The sequence below is a fragment of the Moschus berezovskii genome, chromosome X (genome assembly GCF_049115385.1).
Source record: "Moschus berezovskii isolate FMDL1 chromosome X, NW_MosBer_1.0, whole genome shotgun sequence".
NCBI lineage: Eukaryota > Metazoa > Chordata > Mammalia > Artiodactyla > Moschidae > Moschus > Moschus berezovskii.
Window position 1 is genome coordinate 120,963,916 of NC_142488.1, and position 18,076 is coordinate 120,981,991.

The 18,076-nt window shown below is 37.7% G+C and overlaps 1 protein-coding gene across 3 annotated transcripts in view; it reads left to right on the forward strand.

Annotated features, from left to right (window-relative positions):
- Positions 1 to 445: 445 nt before the first annotated feature.
- SLC25A14 (solute carrier family 25 member 14) overlaps positions 446 to 18,076 on the forward strand; it is a 37,485-nt gene continuing 19,854 nt past the window's right edge. The window contains exons 1-8 of one of the 3 annotated variants that reach the window (XM_055393373.2): positions 446 to 487; positions 689 to 841; positions 972 to 1,221; positions 6,309 to 6,402; positions 7,760 to 7,907; positions 10,416 to 10,510; positions 11,772 to 11,857; positions 15,037 to 15,132. In XM_055393373.2, coding sequence (XP_055249348.1) covers positions 1,147 to 1,221; positions 6,309 to 6,402; positions 7,760 to 7,907; positions 10,416 to 10,510; positions 11,772 to 11,857; positions 15,037 to 15,132 — 594 coding nt within the window. In that variant the 5' untranslated portion in view covers positions 446 to 487; positions 689 to 841; positions 972 to 1,146. The remainder of the gene's footprint in view (positions 488 to 688; positions 842 to 971; positions 1,222 to 6,308; positions 6,403 to 7,759; positions 7,908 to 10,415; positions 10,511 to 11,771; positions 11,858 to 15,036; positions 15,133 to 18,076) is intronic. The other 2 variants (XM_088833739.1, XM_055393375.2) reach the window with 2 other exon arrangements.

Sequence of the window (18,076 nt, forward strand, 5' to 3'; positions counted from 1 at the left end):
CTGATGTGAAGAGCTGACTCATTTGAAAAGGCCCTGATGCTGGGAAAGATTGGGGGCAGGAGGAGAAGACGACGGAGGATGAGATGGTTGGATGGCATCACCGACTCAATGTACATGGGTTTGGGTGGACTCTGGGAGTTGGTGATGGACAGGGAGGCCTGGCATGCTCTGGTTCATGGGGTTGCAAAGAGTCGGACACGACTGAGAGACTGAACTGATCTGAACCGTGCTTTGAGGGCCTGGCGACCTCAGACCTGATGCTGAAGATATTTGCTTACTTGATCTTTATTTCTGTCTCCTCCGCCCCCATTTCCTCCCCCCGCCCCTCCCTCAGCTCAGGCACCCCTCTAAATACCGCTTATGCCTTTTCCCACTTTGAAGATCTTTGCCCCGCCCCCTCACGCTCCCTCCATTTCCGTACTCTGCGCGCAGGCGCCCCGCCGCTCATAGCCACCCCGCTTCTTTCCCTAGACCTTGCACGCGCGAGGTGGGTGGTGATACTGTAACAAGGCGTCCCTGCGCCCACGTTAGCTGCAGAAGCTGCCACATTCTCATGCCTTAGCCTCTTCATCCCTGCACTTCCCTAAAGTCAGGTTTCCCCCTCTGGGCCTTTGCGCCGGTAGCCTGCCCGACTCCCCCGTTAAGACCCTCACCATTTCCGCCTCTTTTTTCTCCCCTCCGTTTTTAGGCTCAGAGGGGCGGAGTTGGGATGGCTGTACCACCGTTGCCGAGGCGACAAATTGGTTACTTCCGTTGATATCAATGCTTCCGGGTTGGCGTTGCAGTGGCGCTTCCGACTGTGGGAGCCTCGGCTTCCCAGTCGTCCGCTGAGCCCGAGAAGGTGAGGGGGAGCTCCTGGACTTCCAGGCTGGGGAGCGGGGCTGGGCCGCGCCAGGCCGCGCGGGGCCGGGCTGGCCTGGTTCCCGACCTGGGAGGGGCTTAACGGTCCTTTGATCTCTCTCTCCCCTCAGCTGAGTCCCTTCCCTGTTTTTCACTCTTCTGGCATCGGTGGTTTTACTTCTTCTTCGATTGAACCCTGCTTCCTCGACCCCCCAGGGAGGCCGCCTCATTAAGGCGCCTCCCTTCTCTCCACGAACTCGCTCTGACAGCTGACGAACTGGCAAGATCCTGCTACCCAGAGGGTGAATGGGTATCTTTCCCGGAATAATCCTAATTTTTCTAAGGGTGAAGTTTGCAACGGCGGCCGTGATTGTAAGCGGAGTAAGCAAACACCTCCATTGTACTAGTGTGAGGGATGCTGTTGAAAGGTGCTCCCTTTCAGTTTCTACCCCCTGTTACTCCTTGAGATCAAGGCATTGAAGGCATCTATTAAAATGCAGTTCAGCTAACTGATTGGGATGACAGCCATTATGAATATGAATTAGCTTCTCAGACAAGCTAATAGCAGGGACATTTGTAGTTCTCTGTCAGTGTTTCCTTTTTTTTCAGGCCAGGGGTGCTTCAAGTCATCATCAACTCTTCCCTCACCTTCATTCCCTACATCATCAAGTTCCTTTGTGTCTCCATTTTAGAAGTTTATCTCTAACCTTGCTGCCAACAAACATCTTGTCTGCTTTACTTCACACCATCCTAAGCTAGTTTCCCTGCCTATCCCCTTTGTAACGCATTGCTCACTGCAACCCTAGTAGGCTAACTAAAATTTGGTAGATTTCCTCAGGTCACTAGTCTATTCAAAAATTTACAGTATCCCTTCAACCCTGCCACACTCACTTTGATTTCATGCCTTTCAACTGAATCTGTTCCTTATCATACTGTTTGTCTGATATTGTTTCAGTATAAACAATTTGTAAATATATTGTTTCAATATAAAATAATTCTCTGTTCCAGTTAGGTTGCGTTCTTCCTTCTGAGAACAAACCATACTGATGCTTGCCTCCACATGATGTGTTTTTCCCCAAATTTGTGTCTATACAGCCTGTTCTTCCCTTACCCTCTCCTTTACCTACACCTGTTAATATTCTACCTGCCCTCTATCAAGACCCACTTTAAGTTCTCTCATCTCCATAAGCTTTTTCGAATTATTCAAGCTCACATGGATTGTTTCCTTTTCCATGCTTGTTCTGCTCTTATAGTTTGTGCTATATAGTTTAGCACTTATTTTTTTCTCTGATGAACTACTTTGATTTCTTCCAGCGGATTATAAGCTCTTGAAAGGCAAGTACTGTATTTCATACAACTTTTACCCCCCCCATCTCCTTAATTATCCAGGAAACATAAATATTGTCATGTTGTTAGAACATGTTATGTGGTTTTTTTTTTTAAAACATGGCATTTGTACCTGTAGCACATTGGGCATTTAGTATGCCTTCAATAAATATTTGCTTGAGTCTCTATTTTACCTTCTGAATCTGAGAATATCTAATGCCTACTCTTTCTTAAAGGGGAAACCAAGAAAAGCTCCTGGATTTTTCTGACCAGAGCTTTGCAGTAGTGTGACAGGATTATGTAACTTGTGTTCTAGGACATTCTTCTCAATCTTTAGGCTATCAAATTTTCCTTAGTCAGGTTTCAGAATACATGTCTGCATTTTGAAGGCATTTTTCATTGGCTTCTTTGCACAATAAAAGTACTTAAGGTACTGTATTTCTATTTTAACTCAGATGTGGCTTCTTTTACCCATATTTGGGGATAGACCCCACAAATCAAAATCCTTTGGGGAGTATTTTACACAAAAAATTTTCTGCAACAAAACCTAGGGAGAGAGTCTTGACGATCAGCAAAGTGTCATGTACAGAGTGTGTAGTACTGGTCAGGTCCAGCAAGTTATCTTTCTGATTTCCCCTGTAACCTTTTACATACAAACTGTATACATTCATGAAAGACATCACACTGGAACCAACCAAGTATTTAATGGATGTGTGCCCAATTCTGTGTAAGCTATTTTAGGGATTATAAAAAGTACTGTGAGACCAGGTGCCAGCCTTCAGGGATCTTACCTAGTTAAGAGAGAAAATAACATGTGACAACCAGAATATAAACCGGAATATAAACAAATAGTCATTATTTGTATGCCTGAGATTTAAGATATAGAAGGGATAAATGAAGGCTCAAAAGAGCATTACACAGCTGTGGAATAGGTCTGACATGACATGTATGCATGTATACAGCCTTATGTAAAAGACTTGGAGATTATAGCTGACATTTTAATGATTCAGTAGTGTGATATGACTCCTATAAAAGTGACTGCAGTTTTCAGCTATAGTAATTAAAGTGTAATATGGAGAACAACAAAAATTATTGGTAGATATTTAGCCTAAAAAATAAGATGTAGGAGAAAATGGTAGCTGTCTTTAACTGTTTGAAGGACTCCCCTAGGGGAAAAGAATAAATTGTTCATACTGCCTCCAAAATATGAGTGAAAGCTAGAGGAAGACAGACTTTTGGCTCAGTATGAGGAAGGAATATCTAAAATCAGACTTAAAGATGATACAGGATTTCTTCATAACAAGATTCTTTCCCATTGGAGGGAAAGAAATTTTACTATCAGATGGGAGTGGAAAGATGGCAGTGGTCCCAGACTTTTAGGCTTCATGGACCACTAAAATTGAAATGAAAGTGTGGGGAGGGGGCACAAATTAGGGTAGCCAGTCTTATTTTGCCAAATAAGAACACTAAACAAAATCAACTACCAACTATTAAATTTCATATAAGAAAGGTGATTTTTGAAAAATGCTCCAGGAGTAGGAAGAACCTGATCTTCTAATAGTCCTTTAAATGAGATACATTTAACTGAAAAAAGGCACTTGGTGCCCTTATTTTATTTCAATTCAGAATTGTGAAAATTTCGTTAAAGAACTACTGGGCTAACTGACCAGAAATTATGACTGGTCTTTCTGCTCCCTGCTGAAGCTTTGCCCCCTGCCTTAAACTGCATTAGTATTATTCTCTGAACCCTGAGTACATCTTTATTAAAGGGCTGGGTAGCAGGTAGTTAAGTCAGGCTTCTTCTATAATGAAGAGTTGAAAGAAGTTATAAAGAGAGAGCTTTGGAGAGAAGCATAGCTGCCTTTTGAAATGTTTGACTGTTTTGGGAAATCTCTAAATTAGTGAATGGAAAGGTCATTCCCCGTCCCTAAACCTAGAAAAGGGATATGCCAGTTCCTTGCTTTTCCATGTCTACCCTCTCATTGTGTGTGTCATGTATTGCTATTATATGTAGTCTTAAAATATGGGCATAACTGAAAATGTTGATAAGGTAGTATTTAGTGCTCAAGACTCTTCTTTCAAGCTGCAGCTGATATTTAAAGTACTTATTCCTACTTTGCTTTTTAGAATTCTTTTAAACAGTTTTCCTCCAAAAGAGCTATATATTGCCGACTCTGTATGTTGGATGGACTGGCTGATCATATTATGCATGAAAGGAAGTTTCTGTAATTTTTTTTGTGGCCTCTTAAACATTTGTCTGCATGTTAGCTATCCTTTCTGGAAAGTTGTTTTTCTGTGCTTAGTTACAGAGAATTCCTTATGCAAAAACAAAGCAAAACCTCTCCTCTAAAAAGAGACTGTCAATTCAGTGCTAATCCCAGATTGGGCAGTAGGGGAGGTGGGCAGTAAATATTATCTGTTAAAATATATATATTTGAGTACTTAGCTATTCAAAAAATGTAATGATGGTAGCTAATAGTTGTTGAATTAGGTGCCAGGTACTTTTCTAAGAGTTTTATGTGTTTTATTTAATTTTCACAACAATCTTATAATATAGTACTTATTATTATCCCCATTTTACAATTCAGCAAACTCAGGCACACGTGGTTAAATAACTTGTCCGAGGTCACAGAATGAATAAGTGGTGGTGCCAGGATTTAAACTTAGGCAAGTCTAACTTTTCGAGTCCTCATTCCTGGCCAAAGACCAGTTGAAGTTGCTTTTGAAATTCAATAGTAGGCAGACCTTGAAGATCTGAAGAAGGACTATTTAAGAGAAATCTGAGAAGCCATCCTAAGAAAATAGCTTCCAGCTGGACCAGAATTTGTAGGCGAGGCCTCGAGCTGCTGCTGCTGCTAAGTCACTTCAGTCGTGTCCGACTCCGTGTGACTCCATAGATGGAAGCCCACCAGGCTCCCCCGTCCCTGGGATTCTCCAGGCAAGAACACTGGAGTGGGTTGCCATTTCCTTCTCCAATGTGTAAAAGTGAAAAGTGAAAGTGAAGTCGCTCAGTTGTGTCCGACCCCTAGTGACCCCATGGACTGCAGCCCACCAGGCTCCTCATTCCATGGGATTTTCCAGGCAAGAGTACTGGAGTGGCTTACCATTGCTTTCTCCGAATGCCTCGAGCAGTAGGCCTTAAAGCTTGAAAGTATCAGCGTTGTTTGCAAATTTTCACATTCTCAGGCCAGACCCAGACCACCAATCAAAAACATGCAGGAGTAAGGCCCAGCAATCTGTGTTTTAGTCTGCCTTCTGGATGTCCATTAAAATTTGAAAACCACTCATGGAGAAGGCAGAGCTGTGGGGAAAATAAAATTCCAGAGAGAAATAGCTGGGAGTGGCAGGAAAAGAAAATAGGCTGAAAAGATTGAAGGTGACAGGTCTAATGGGGGCAGGAGGAGGAGGGAGGTAAGGAGGACTGGGAGTAGAATACTTTGTTAAAGAACTCAAACATCAAAGAAAAACAGTATTTGTATTTATGTGCTTTGAAAGGACAGGGACAAGAAGATTCACTAGATGGATATATATTAAATGTCAGAGAGAAGAGAGACATCAACCATGTTGCTGTCATTCCTCAGAGAAACAAGGAAGGTGAAAAGGTGCTTAACTTGGCCTGGGCCTAGTGGGAGGAGGTTTTGTGTAGCTGGAAAGTAACTAGATGAAATAAAGTTTAGTGGAGAGACGAGAGGGCTAAGAATATGAGAGGGTAGTGATGCCAGTCTGTGCTTTGCACCTGAATCAAGCTGACAGTACTATGAACTGCTTTTATGAGATGCCTCAGCCGATGTAATTTAAACTCCAGATTCCTTCACTTTTTAATTGTTTAGTTGAATGTCTTAAGTTGGGTGTGCTAGATGGACTGAAACCTCTTCGGGTGGGATGGGGATAAAACACTAAAGAAACTAGAGAACGTGAAGTGCACAGGTTGACATTTGAGTGAATTGCACACTTGTCCCTACAGAAAGGCAGTAAAGAACACATTCATGGTCATCTATCATATAAAACAGGAGCCTTCATTTTGTGTCATTCCACCTGGTAGGGTTTTTCTCTATGTCTGTTTTGTTTGCTCTAAGTTGTGATCATACACTGACAGGTGCTCCTTACTCTTGTGCCCTGTTCTGATTTGTGTTTATTTTTAGCACCAGAAAAGTGCCACTGTAAGCCATGAGATGTCTGGTCTGAATTGGAAACCCTTTGTATATGGCGGCCTTGCCTCTATTGTTGCCGAGTTTGGTAAGAATGTGGAAACTGACATATCTGCTCCTTTAGGGTATAGATATGGTAATGTTATTTTTGGTAAAAAGTGGAGAAAAAGAAGCTTGCCCTATGTGTTTTAAAAACTGTTGTCTCATACATCAACATGGATCATCCAGAAACCAACACAATACTGTAATTATCCTTCAATTAAAAATAAGAAAAAAACTTGTCTCAATGCTATCAAGTAATATTTTCTGGGGAAGTACTACTATGCAAGTGATGTTAAGAAAAGTCAAACTTAGGACACTGTTTTGGTGGTTTAATGATTTAATTTGCTAGGCTTAAGAAGTATGCATGAAAATATAGAGGCATTTGGTAAGGTAGCGGTTTCTGCTATATTCTTAAACTAATGGCCTTTCCTTTGTGCTAAGTTGTTCATAAATTTCTTAGTGAGTATTCAAACTCCTTGTTTTCAAACCTCTTTCCCATTTTGGAAGAAAATTGACCAACAAGATCAAACCAGATTCTTCTCTTTTTGATTTTAATTTTGAAGTACTTTTTAGATTGTTTTTCATTTTCCAGATTCTCTTTCCTAACTTGTCTGTTGAGTGACCCCACTAGCTTTTCTTGACTTTCTTGTCTATGAACTCTGGTGTTATGATATCAGGGTCATCAGTGACCAAAGTTGCAAAATCACTGTGCTAGTTTTAGACCTTGAAATAGTCCTTGAAACATTTTGCCCGTATAATGACTACTTTGTCTGTGTTGATATAATAAGAGAAAGAAGTTTGGTTAAAGAAATTTTCCTGCTAAACACTGTACTGGTTAGTCCTGAGTTACCAAAGGAACCAGATGAGTAGGCTATTTAGTCCTATTTAGGACTTTACCATTACCTTTCATAATGCTAGAAAACTGTTTCTTATAAACAGATAAAAGAAAAACCCACACAACTTTGTAACAGTATTTAAGAGTATATGGAGCAGTGATCCCATGCTTTCCTATCTTCTTTGCAAAAATATGCAGAGATTTTATGAGGGGGAAGTGGGGAGATGAGGTGGGAGATGGGTCAGACAGATAATTGCCAGATTGTAAGTTAATATGAAATTAAAACAACATGTAAGTTATTTTGATTTATAGTGTTAGGACTATGCTAAAGCACTTTATTATATCATAGTTTCAGTTATACTGTGGGTCAAATCCTACTGCCTAGATATAGTACATTTCACTTTATCATATACAGCCCTTGTCCTCTGATAGTGATATTTTAGTGAAGATCTAGCTGTTATAAAAAGGACTTTGCCTTATGTTTTAAAAATTACCATTGGCCTGAATTCACCCAAAATTTAACTGTGACTCTCTGGAAAAACTTATAAATGAGTGTGTTACTTCATAGGAACTTTCCCTGTGGACCTGACCAAAACACGACTTCAAGTTCAAGGCCAAAGTATTGATGTCCGCTTCAAAGAGATAAAATACCGAGGAATGTTTCATGCATTGTTCCGAATCTATAAAGAAGAAGGTGTACTGGCTCTGTATTCGGGGTGAGAATGGATTCTTTCCTTACATCATGAATAGAAATAATTTTTTGCGAAGCCATGTAGTTCAGTGTTCGATAGTTTGTGCCCTTTGTATTCACCATTTCAACTTGTAATTCAATATTTTTTTAACTTTTTGTTTTATGTTGGAGTATAGCTGATTAACAGTGTTGTGATAGGTTTAGGTGAACAGTGGAGGGGCACAGCCATGTATCCATACATGTATCCATTTGCCCCCAAACTCCTGTCCCATCCACGCTGCCACAAAGTGTAATTCAATATTGATGTGCCAGTTTATATTTCACTTGCTTGTAAATCTTGAGCTTTGGATTTTGTGTTCATTTTGCTATAAGTGATACATTTTTAAAATAGATATCTCAGTGTAGCCCTGGCTTTCTCCTGTTTTCCTGAGAGTCATCCATAGCCACCATGAATAGCAGAGCACCAATTGACAGTATATATTTCTGTGATATTTTTCCTGAGTTGCCAAATCCTGACTTAAATTATTTTTTTCCTCTTTAAAGAAATACTATTCTGGCAGTTTAAACAGAAAGTGAAGAATAAGAGAGAGGGAGACCCATCATTTTTTTGGGGGGAATCATCTTTTGATTATTCATAAATTGGTGGCTTATTGTCCACTGTGTTGTTTAATCTGCTGCCAGTTTACTAGTCCACTTCTGCATCTAGGGTCCAAGTTTATTGCTCTGTGAATGGATATCAATTTTATTATGAACATATGTTGGACTTAATTTCAAAGATAATTTACTTGGGGAAAAAGTCAAGAATTACATCCTGAAGCAAATGAGTCATGCATCATGTATTTCACCTTGTTCTTTCATCGGTACAGATAAGCACAAGATATTTTTTTCAGATAGCAAGCAATAAAGTCAGAAATATGCATGTTTTGTCATCATTTTAAAATCTTAACTGTTTGAACTGCTGCTGTCTTTCTATTTATAACTGCTAAAGTTTAATTCTGCAATATGGAAGAATCTCAAAGGAGGTATGAGTGAGAATGTCTCCAGTGTATAAGCAGAACTTAAATAGAGAGAAATCTTGGCTCTGGTGTCTTCTGGATAAGATTAAAGTTGTATCTGCAACTGCTAGGAATTAAGGTGGATTTAAATAAAAAATCTATGAAGCAGGTAATAGTGTATACTTCTTCTGCATTACTGGATTCAATTTGCTAATATTTTGTTAAAGATTTTCGTATCTAAGTTCATGAGAGATATTGGGTTGTAGTTTTCCTTTTCTGTACTTTTTTTTTTTCTGGTTTTGTTATCAGGGTAATAATAGCTACATAAAATAAGTTGAGAAGTGTTCTCTCCTGTTTTCTGGAAGAGATTGTGTAAGATTGATGTTAATTTATTAAATGTTTGGTAGAATTCCCTAGTGAAATTATCTGGGCCTAGAGATTTCCTTTTTGGAAACTTTTAAATTATAAATAAAAATGTTTTAGATGTTATGAGATTATTTGGATTATCTGTTTCATGTTGATTGAATTTTAGTAGTTTGTGGTTCTCAAAGAATTAATCCATTTCTTCTAAGTTGTTGCATTTATAGCATAAGGTTGTTTATTGTTGTTGTTGAGTTGCTAAATCATGTCCAACTCTTTTGAAACCCCATGGACTATAGCCAGTTAGGCTCCTTTGTCCATGGGATTATCCAGGCAAGAATATTAGCCATTCCCTTCTCCCAAGGGACCTTTCCAACCCAGGGATCAAACCCGGGTCTCCTGCAATGCAGGTGGATTCTTTACCACTGGGCCACCATTCCTCTAATGACTAGGATTGTAGTGCTATTCCCCATGTCATTCCTGATACTGGTGACTTACTGTTTTTCTCCTATTACTACCATGACCCTTACTAGAGGTTTATTAATTTTGTTGACTTTTTTTTTGGAATAACTTTTTGTTTCATTGATTTTTCTCTATTTTCCTGTTTTAAATTTTATTAATTTATGCCATTTATTATTTACTTCCTTCTGCTTGCTTTGGGTTCACTTTGCTCTTCTTTTTTCTTGTTTTGTGAGGGTAGGAACTTAGATTATTGATTTTGAGACTCTCCCGCTTTTCTAATGTAAGCATTTTGTGCTATAAATTTCCCTCTCAGCACTGCTTTGGCTGTATCCCACATGTTTTAAAAGGCTGAAATTTCATTTTCATTCAATTTTATGTGTTTAAAAAATACACCAGTGTCACCCAAGGATTGTTTAGAAGTACCATTTAATTTCCAAGTGTTTGTGAGTTTTCCGTACCTTACTGATTTCCAGTTTAATTCCATTATGGTAAAAGAACATACTGTATATAATATCAATTATTTTTAATTTTTTGAGGTTTGTTTTATGACCCAAATATGCTCTCTCGTTGTAAGTTCCATGGATACTTGAAAACAATGCATATTTTGCTGTTTTTATGGAACGAGGCGGGTGATGGAAGTGAATAGGCAGTCTAGATATGTATAATCTGCAAGTATACGATAGGATAACTTTTTTTTCTTTCCTTCTCTTTGGCAGAATCGCTCCTGCTTTACTAAGACAGGCATCATATGGCACCATTAAAATTGGCATTTACCAGAGCTTGAAGAGGTTATTTGTAGAACGTTTAGAAGGTCAGTGTAGACTCCTCATTCTCTTTTGAGATAACACTCAAAGGGATTGTTTAAATTATGCTTAGTGAGAAGTGTTAATCATGGGGTGTCTGAGAATGGATAACAGTCATTGCAAGGTCAAACTAAGCTTGTACTGATTTGAGATTAATCCCACTATAGGTTTGACGGATCTGCTCTTCAAGTTTGTCCCTTTTCCTGTCAAACAAAAAAGGGCTTCTGGTCATCACAGAGGGAACATGGAACAAATTTGTTGAGAAAATTAATGCTGTCCTCATCTATAAGAGAACTTCAACTATAAGGAATCCTCTAGCTGTGGGTTTTGATAAGTTTTGGTTAGATAGAGTGGTTTAATATATACATAAAATATGGTCATCTTAACCCACATTCAGCATTACCATATGTCTATTTGCTGCTATAGCTTTTTCAGCTAAATACTGTACTAAAATGATTATTTTACTACAGGCCTGAGGCTGTTGCATAGTTGGGGACAGCTGGAGAGCTTTTCGGTTAGTAATGTCCTTTGAATTGCTTTATTCTCTAAATCAGCTTTTTCTGAAGCCTCCTCTTTAAGGATCCTGAAGTATTCTAGTCCTGAAATAATTTTCTCTCACATTTTCTTCACTTGGGTTTACCTAGTTTCTCTTCGTAGGCTCTTCATGGTAAGGAGGCATGGTGAAGATTGAATTTTAGAATAATATGCTCTGTGGTTTCTTTGTTCTTTTTTCTAGCTGAGAGAATTTAGTTCCAAATGACTAGTTTTTCACACTTAATTACAGAAATCTTCTGTAAATAAATAGACGCTAGTAGCTATCAAGGCCAATTAAAATTAGTATTTAGGAAATTTTTTTCTGTTAGACATAAGATTTTATTTTTTAATATTTGGTTCCGAGTCTTTAGAGTTGATAAATCTCTAGAAAGAGACTTAAAATTTTTTCTTTAGATGTTTGAAGTGATTAAAGTGCTATTTGCACTTTCTGAATTTATATGGAATATTGGCAGTTATATAGAATAATAGGATATATTCCAGTGTATTTTAGAAATATTTTAAAATAATCTATGTTTTATAAATTTTTTGTTTCAGTACTCATTTGGAACCTAGAAATATTTGAGTTTCTTTATTTTCATAAGCTTTGTAGTTCATTTCTACAGTCATTTCTCTGACCATGGTTCCCTTCCTCTGATAGCTCAGTACTCTCTTTTCAGAAACTCTCTTCTCAGTGACTTATAAGCAGACCTTTCTTTTTCTTGTTCATTTTTACAGATGAAACTCTTTTAATTAATATGATATGTGGAGTAGTGTCAGGAGTGATATCTTCTGCTATAGCCAACCCCACCGATGTGCTGAAGGTAAGAGAAGTCTGGTTGCATTGGGTGTATTCAGTGTAAAGCAAAAAGAGCATGAGCTTTGTATCAGATTTGGTCACAAATCCCTACTGTGTCACTTGCCAGCTGTAAAACCTTGGGCAGATCACTTAACTGCCTTAAGCCTCAGTTTTCTCATTTGTATAATGAAGATAATTCAGTATATAATAAATAAAGTTGTTAAGAATTAACAATAATAAGTGTAAACTATCATTACACATGGTAGGTAGTAGATGCTCAATAAATAGTAGTCAGTTTATTATGATATGCATTAATCCATTGGTCTTCAGACTATAGAGTATGCAAACCTTTAAATGTTCTTTCTAAGAGCTATACAATTTTAAGGGAATCAATTTCCAGATCCCTTACTTTCTTTATACCCTTCTCAAAAACTGATCTAAAAATGAACTCAGGTTTATAACAACCCTTTCCCCACTTTAAAAGAGAAAGGCATATTCCCCCACCCATCCCAAATCTTATATCGACCTGTAGTGTAACCTGGAATATCAAACAAAGGGATACACTAAAATACAGTTTTAGAGAAACCTCCTTTAATGACTAATTGAGGTATCTTAAGTCTATAATGTTGATGTCTTTTCCTGGCTTATCCATATTTCTATTAAGGATGAGATTTGGCTTTAAAATAATATATTTTGGCTTATGTTGATATATTCTGAATTCAGGACCAGAACATTATAGGTTAGTGGTACTGAGTTTTTTACAATATGGTTGGATTTCTTTCAGTATTTATCAGAACACAGAATGAAACATTTATTTAATTATATCAGTAATATCAATCTATATTTTATTTAATCTAATAATTGAATTTTGTCTAATAGTATCAGTCTATATCTTATATTTGAGATAGAGTGGTAAACATTTCCAACTTATTAACTTACTTAAACTTATAATAATTAAAATGACTAAATATATGATTAAAATGTATAAGAAGATCCCAAGTTTTAAAAAATTATTTTAGGGGACATGTGAGGGAAGAAAAGTAAGAGAACATATACTTTATTTATTTGAAACCACAGGTGGCTAGGTTAAGTGGAAAGGGTATCTGTTGTGATTCAGAGAGTTTTGAGAACGAGAGAGTTACTTGAAAAACACATGAAAACACATGAAAAACACATGAAAGAAACCAGTGGTGGTTGATAAAGAAACTATGAAAATGATATTTCTGGATTAAATTGAGAAAATTTTACCTACAGAATTTTTATATCACTTTAGAGTATACAGACCAAGTATTTTTAAAGATAACTGACTGTATCCTAAAACTCTAAAATATTTGCCATGTAATTACACTTGTTAGAATGTGCTTTTCAGATTCACTTCAGTTTCCTGTCCCTCTGACCTGTCTGGTACAGTTGGAACCACTGATCAATGCTGCAGTCTACCTTTTCCTTTCTTATACTTAGGTAGGGCTGAGTGGTGAGTGGTTCTGGGGAGTCGGGGACCAAGGTAGTCACAATCTTATTAGGAGTTATAATCACTGTTGATCTGTTTAATCCTTTCACTTATCCTTGAATGGTTCTCTCTCTAGACTATGTGCTGCTTTCTTGCCTATGTGCATGTAGTTCTCTTTTTGCCTGCAATGGTTTTCCCCCCTTTCCTCATGAATTTGTCCTTCAAGACAGCTCAGAAACAGGGTCAGGACTAGGACAACACAAGTGAGCTACTCCACTTGGGTGCAAAATATAAGGATGTGCCAAAAAAAACCCTCAATAATCAAGATAAATAACATTTTATGCAGTCTTTTTAAAAAATTAAGATGAGTGCAAAAAATCATGATGAAACAAAATAGCCATATTTTGTACAATCCATCTCACTTGCTTATGTTATTCCTGCCCTGTTGGATCCTGTTTTTAGTTACAGTTTTGATGATTGGTTCTTTGTGGGGTTTTGTGCATTCATTTTTATTTTTAAAACTATTGCATTGAAATATCATTTATCTGAATTACTGAGGTTTTTTTACACACCCTGCAACATTCTGTTGCTGAGGAAAGTGCCACACTTACCTCGATGTCATCCCAACCCTGCTCAGGAATTACCTCCATAAAGAAGTCCTGTGCTTACCATAGGATATTTATGGTTTCAGTTTGTCTTTGTGATAGTTTCTATTTCATTTTAATATGGTTTCGGTTTTATTTCTATACTCTTAGTAGTAGCAGTTGACTTTCCACATAAAAACATATTGCTGTACCGTGACTTACCAAGAAGATTTATTAAAACCTAGAGTTGTGCTTCATGAAAGTCAGGCCTGTATTTGGTCCACTAGAATTTAGTGACTGACTGTTATGATCTGTGTGTGTTCCCAGTGGTGAATTGTACCAGATCTTTCACATGGCCTGTCAATGCTATCTCCCCTTTCTTGTGCCTCTCAGGGACTACTTTGTAGAATACAGTGTCATGCTTTTTACAAGTAAAACTCAATGTAAGGTCTTGTGAGTGTTAAATTATATTTTAAAACTTTTCCTCCCTGCTTTTTGTACCTCAATAAACAATGCATGTTCAATGTAGCAAAAAGTGGAAGGCAGGAAAAACACAAAAGAGAGAAATGCCCGTTTGTGGCTTCATCACTTAAACTTAAGCTACCATCAACATTTGGTTGTGCATATGGTTATTTTTAAGTTTATGTATTTTTGATAAAAATGATATGTCATACATACTGCTTTGCAACCTGCTTTTTCTATCTAGCAGTTAATTGTTGACAATTTCAAATATCCACCAGTATTATTCTACAATCACATTTTATGGCTGCATACTATTCCATTAAATGGATGTTTCATGCTTTATGCAACTAATCCTTTGTTATTTTTGAACATGTATGTTGTTTCTAGTTTTTCACTAAACTAATCATAGTTTAAATGGATTCTTTTCTACCCTCTCTGAGTACTTGTTCTTTTTTTCCCTCAATTTTCTTCCAACTCCAGAATTGATGGACTTAGTATGAAGAATGTGAGGCTGATCAAAATCATCTTTATAAAATATACTTTGACACAAATAATGCTTTCTATACATAGCTTAGGTCATTAATTTCATCATAATAGCAGGCTGATTTTTTTGATAATTCCCAAATACTGTTTTCTTCATTTTAAATGAGTGAAACGTTTCGTTTTGGTTCTCTGTCAAAACAAAATGTGCACCTCTTCTGATTTTAGATTCGAATGCAGGCTCAAGGAAGCTTGTTCCAAGGCAGCATGATTGGCAGCTTCATTGATATATACCAACAAGAAGGTACCCGGGGTTTGTGGAGGGTGAGTACTCTTGGTATTATTCTTTACACCTGGAATTTGTGAAGAAGACCTTTTATATAAAGGCATGAAATTGTGAATTGTCACCTTATACTATGTACGATTCTTGATAACCCCCAAAAGATAAGAAGGTAAGAAGCTCCTTATCACCTTTGAAAGGACCAAAACTTATCAGTTATCTTTCAGTTCAGTTCAGTCACTCAGTCGTGTCCGACTCTTTGCGACCCCATGGACTGCAGCACACCAGGCCTCCCTGTCCGTCGCCAACTCCCAGAGTTTACTCAAACTCATGTCCATTGAGTCAGTGATGCCATCCAACCATCTCATCCTCTGTTGTCCCTTTCTCCTCCTGCCTTCAGTCTTCCCAGCATCAGGGTATTTTTTAATAAGTCAGTTCTTCACATCAGGTGGCCAAAGCATTGGAGCTTCAGCTTCAGCACTAGTGCTTGCAATGAATATTCAGGACTGATTTCCTTTAGGATTGACTGGTTTTATGTCCTTGCAGTCCAAGGGACTCTCAAAAGTCTTCTCCAACACCACAGTTCAAAAGCATCAATTCTTAGGCACTCAGCTTTCGTTATGGTCCAACTCTCACATCCATACATGACTATTGGAAAAACCATAGCTTTGATGATATGGACCTTTGTCGGCAAAGTAATGTCTCTGCTTTTAAAAAATATATTTATTTTTTAATTGAAGGATAATTGCTTTACAGAATTTTGTTGTTTTCTGTCAAACCTCAACGTGAATCAGCCATAGGTATACATATATCCCCTCCCTCTTGAACCTCAAGAGGAACCACAATATGATGGGCATGTTGTGCCCATCTTTGCATGAAATGTTCCCTTGGTACCTCTAATTTTCTTGAAGAGATCTCTAGTCATTCCCATTCTATTGTTTTTCTCGATTTCTTTGGATTGATCACTTTAACATTATAAAAATTAAAAGATATACTATAAAATATTGAGAAAATATATGAAGAAGAAAAATATCCAGTAATCCCACTAGCTAGTAATGTCTGTGCTTTATTAATATGCTGTCTAGGTTGGTCATAGCTTTTCTTCCAAGGAGCAAGCGTCTTTTAATTTGATGGCTACAGTTACCATCTGCATTGATTTTGGAGCTCAAGAAAATAAAATTTGTCACTGTTGCCATCGTTTCCCTATCTACTTGCCATGAAGTGATGGGACCAGATGCCATGATCTTAGTTTTTTGAATGTTGAGTTTTAAGCCAGCTTTTTCACTCCTCTTTCACTTTCTTTTTTTTTTTTGTAATTAATTTATTTTTTATTGGAGGCAAATTATTTTACAATATTATATTGGTTGGTTTTGCCATACATTGACATGAATTCGCCCCGGGTTTACATAAGTTCCCCTTCCTGAACCCCCCTCCCACCTCCCTCCTCCCTTTATCCTCACTCTGGGTCATCCCTGCATGCCAGCCCCGAGCATCCTATAACATGCATTGACCCTGACCTAGTGATTCATTTCACATATGACAACATACGTGTTTAAATGCCATTCTCCCAAATCATCCCACCCTCACCCTCTCCCACAGAGTCCCAAAGACTGATCTATACATCTGTGTCTCTTTAGCTGTCTCGTATACAGGGTTATCATTTCCATCTTTCTAAATTCCATATATATGCGTTAGTATCCTCTTTCACTTTCATCAAGAGCCTCTTTAGTTCCTCTTCACTTTCTGCCATAAGGGTGGTATCATCATGAGGTTATTGATATTTCTCCTGGTAGTCTTGATTCCAGCTTGTGCTTCATCCAGCCTGGCATTTTGCTTGATGTTCTCTGCATATAAGTTAAATAAGCAGGGTGACAATATACAGCCTTGACGTACTCCTTTCCCAATTTGGAACCAGTCTTGTGCTCCATGTTCAGTTCTAACTGTTGCTTCTTGACCTGCAAACAGATTTCTCCAGAGGCAAGTGAGGTGGGCTGGTATTCCCATCTCTTGAATTTTCCATAGCTTGTTGTGATCCACACAGTCAAAGGCTTTAGCATAGTCAGTGAAGCAGAAGCAGATGTTTTTCTGGGATTCTTATGCTTTTTCTGTTATCCAGCACATGTTGGCATTTTGATTTCTGGTTCGTCTGCCTGTTTTAAATCCAGCTTGAACATCTGGAAGTTCTTGGTTCATGTACTGTTGAAGCCTAGTTTGGAGAATTTTGAGCATTACTTTGCTAGCGTGTGAGATGAGTGCACTTGTGCAGTAGTTTGAACATTCTTTGGCATTGCCTTTCTTTGGGATTGGAATGAAGACTGACTTTTTCCAGTCCTGTGGCCACTGCTGAGTTTTCCAAATTTGCTGGCATATTGAGTGCAGCACTTTCACAGCATCATATTTTAGGATTTGAAATAGCTCAACTGGAATTTGTCACCTCCACTAGCTTTGTTTGTAGTGATGCTTCGTAAGGCCCACTTGACTTTGGACTCCAGGATGTCTGGTTCTAGGTGAGTGATCACACCATTGTGATTATCTGGGTCATGAAGATCTTTTTTGTATAGTTCTTCTGTGTATTTTTGCCACTTCTTCTTAATATCTCCTACTTCTGTTAGGTCCCTACCATTTCTGTCCTTTATTGAGCCCATCTTTGCATGAAATGTTCCCTTGGTATCTTTAATTTTCTTGAAGAGATCTCTGGTCATTCCCATTTTGTTGTTTTTCTCCATTTCTTTGGATTGATTACTTTAACATTATAAAAGTTAAAAGATATACTATAAAATATTGAGACAATATATAAAGAAGAAAAATATCCAGTAATCCCATAACTAGAAATATCACTGTTAACATTTTGTCATATTATCTTTCAGTCTTCTATGTGTACTTTGGGGTTTTTTTTTTGTTCCTATAACTTTTTATCCTATGTTAATCACTTAAGTTTGTAATATTAAATAAGACTACTAGTAGTACAGAGTATAATGGGAAATTCAT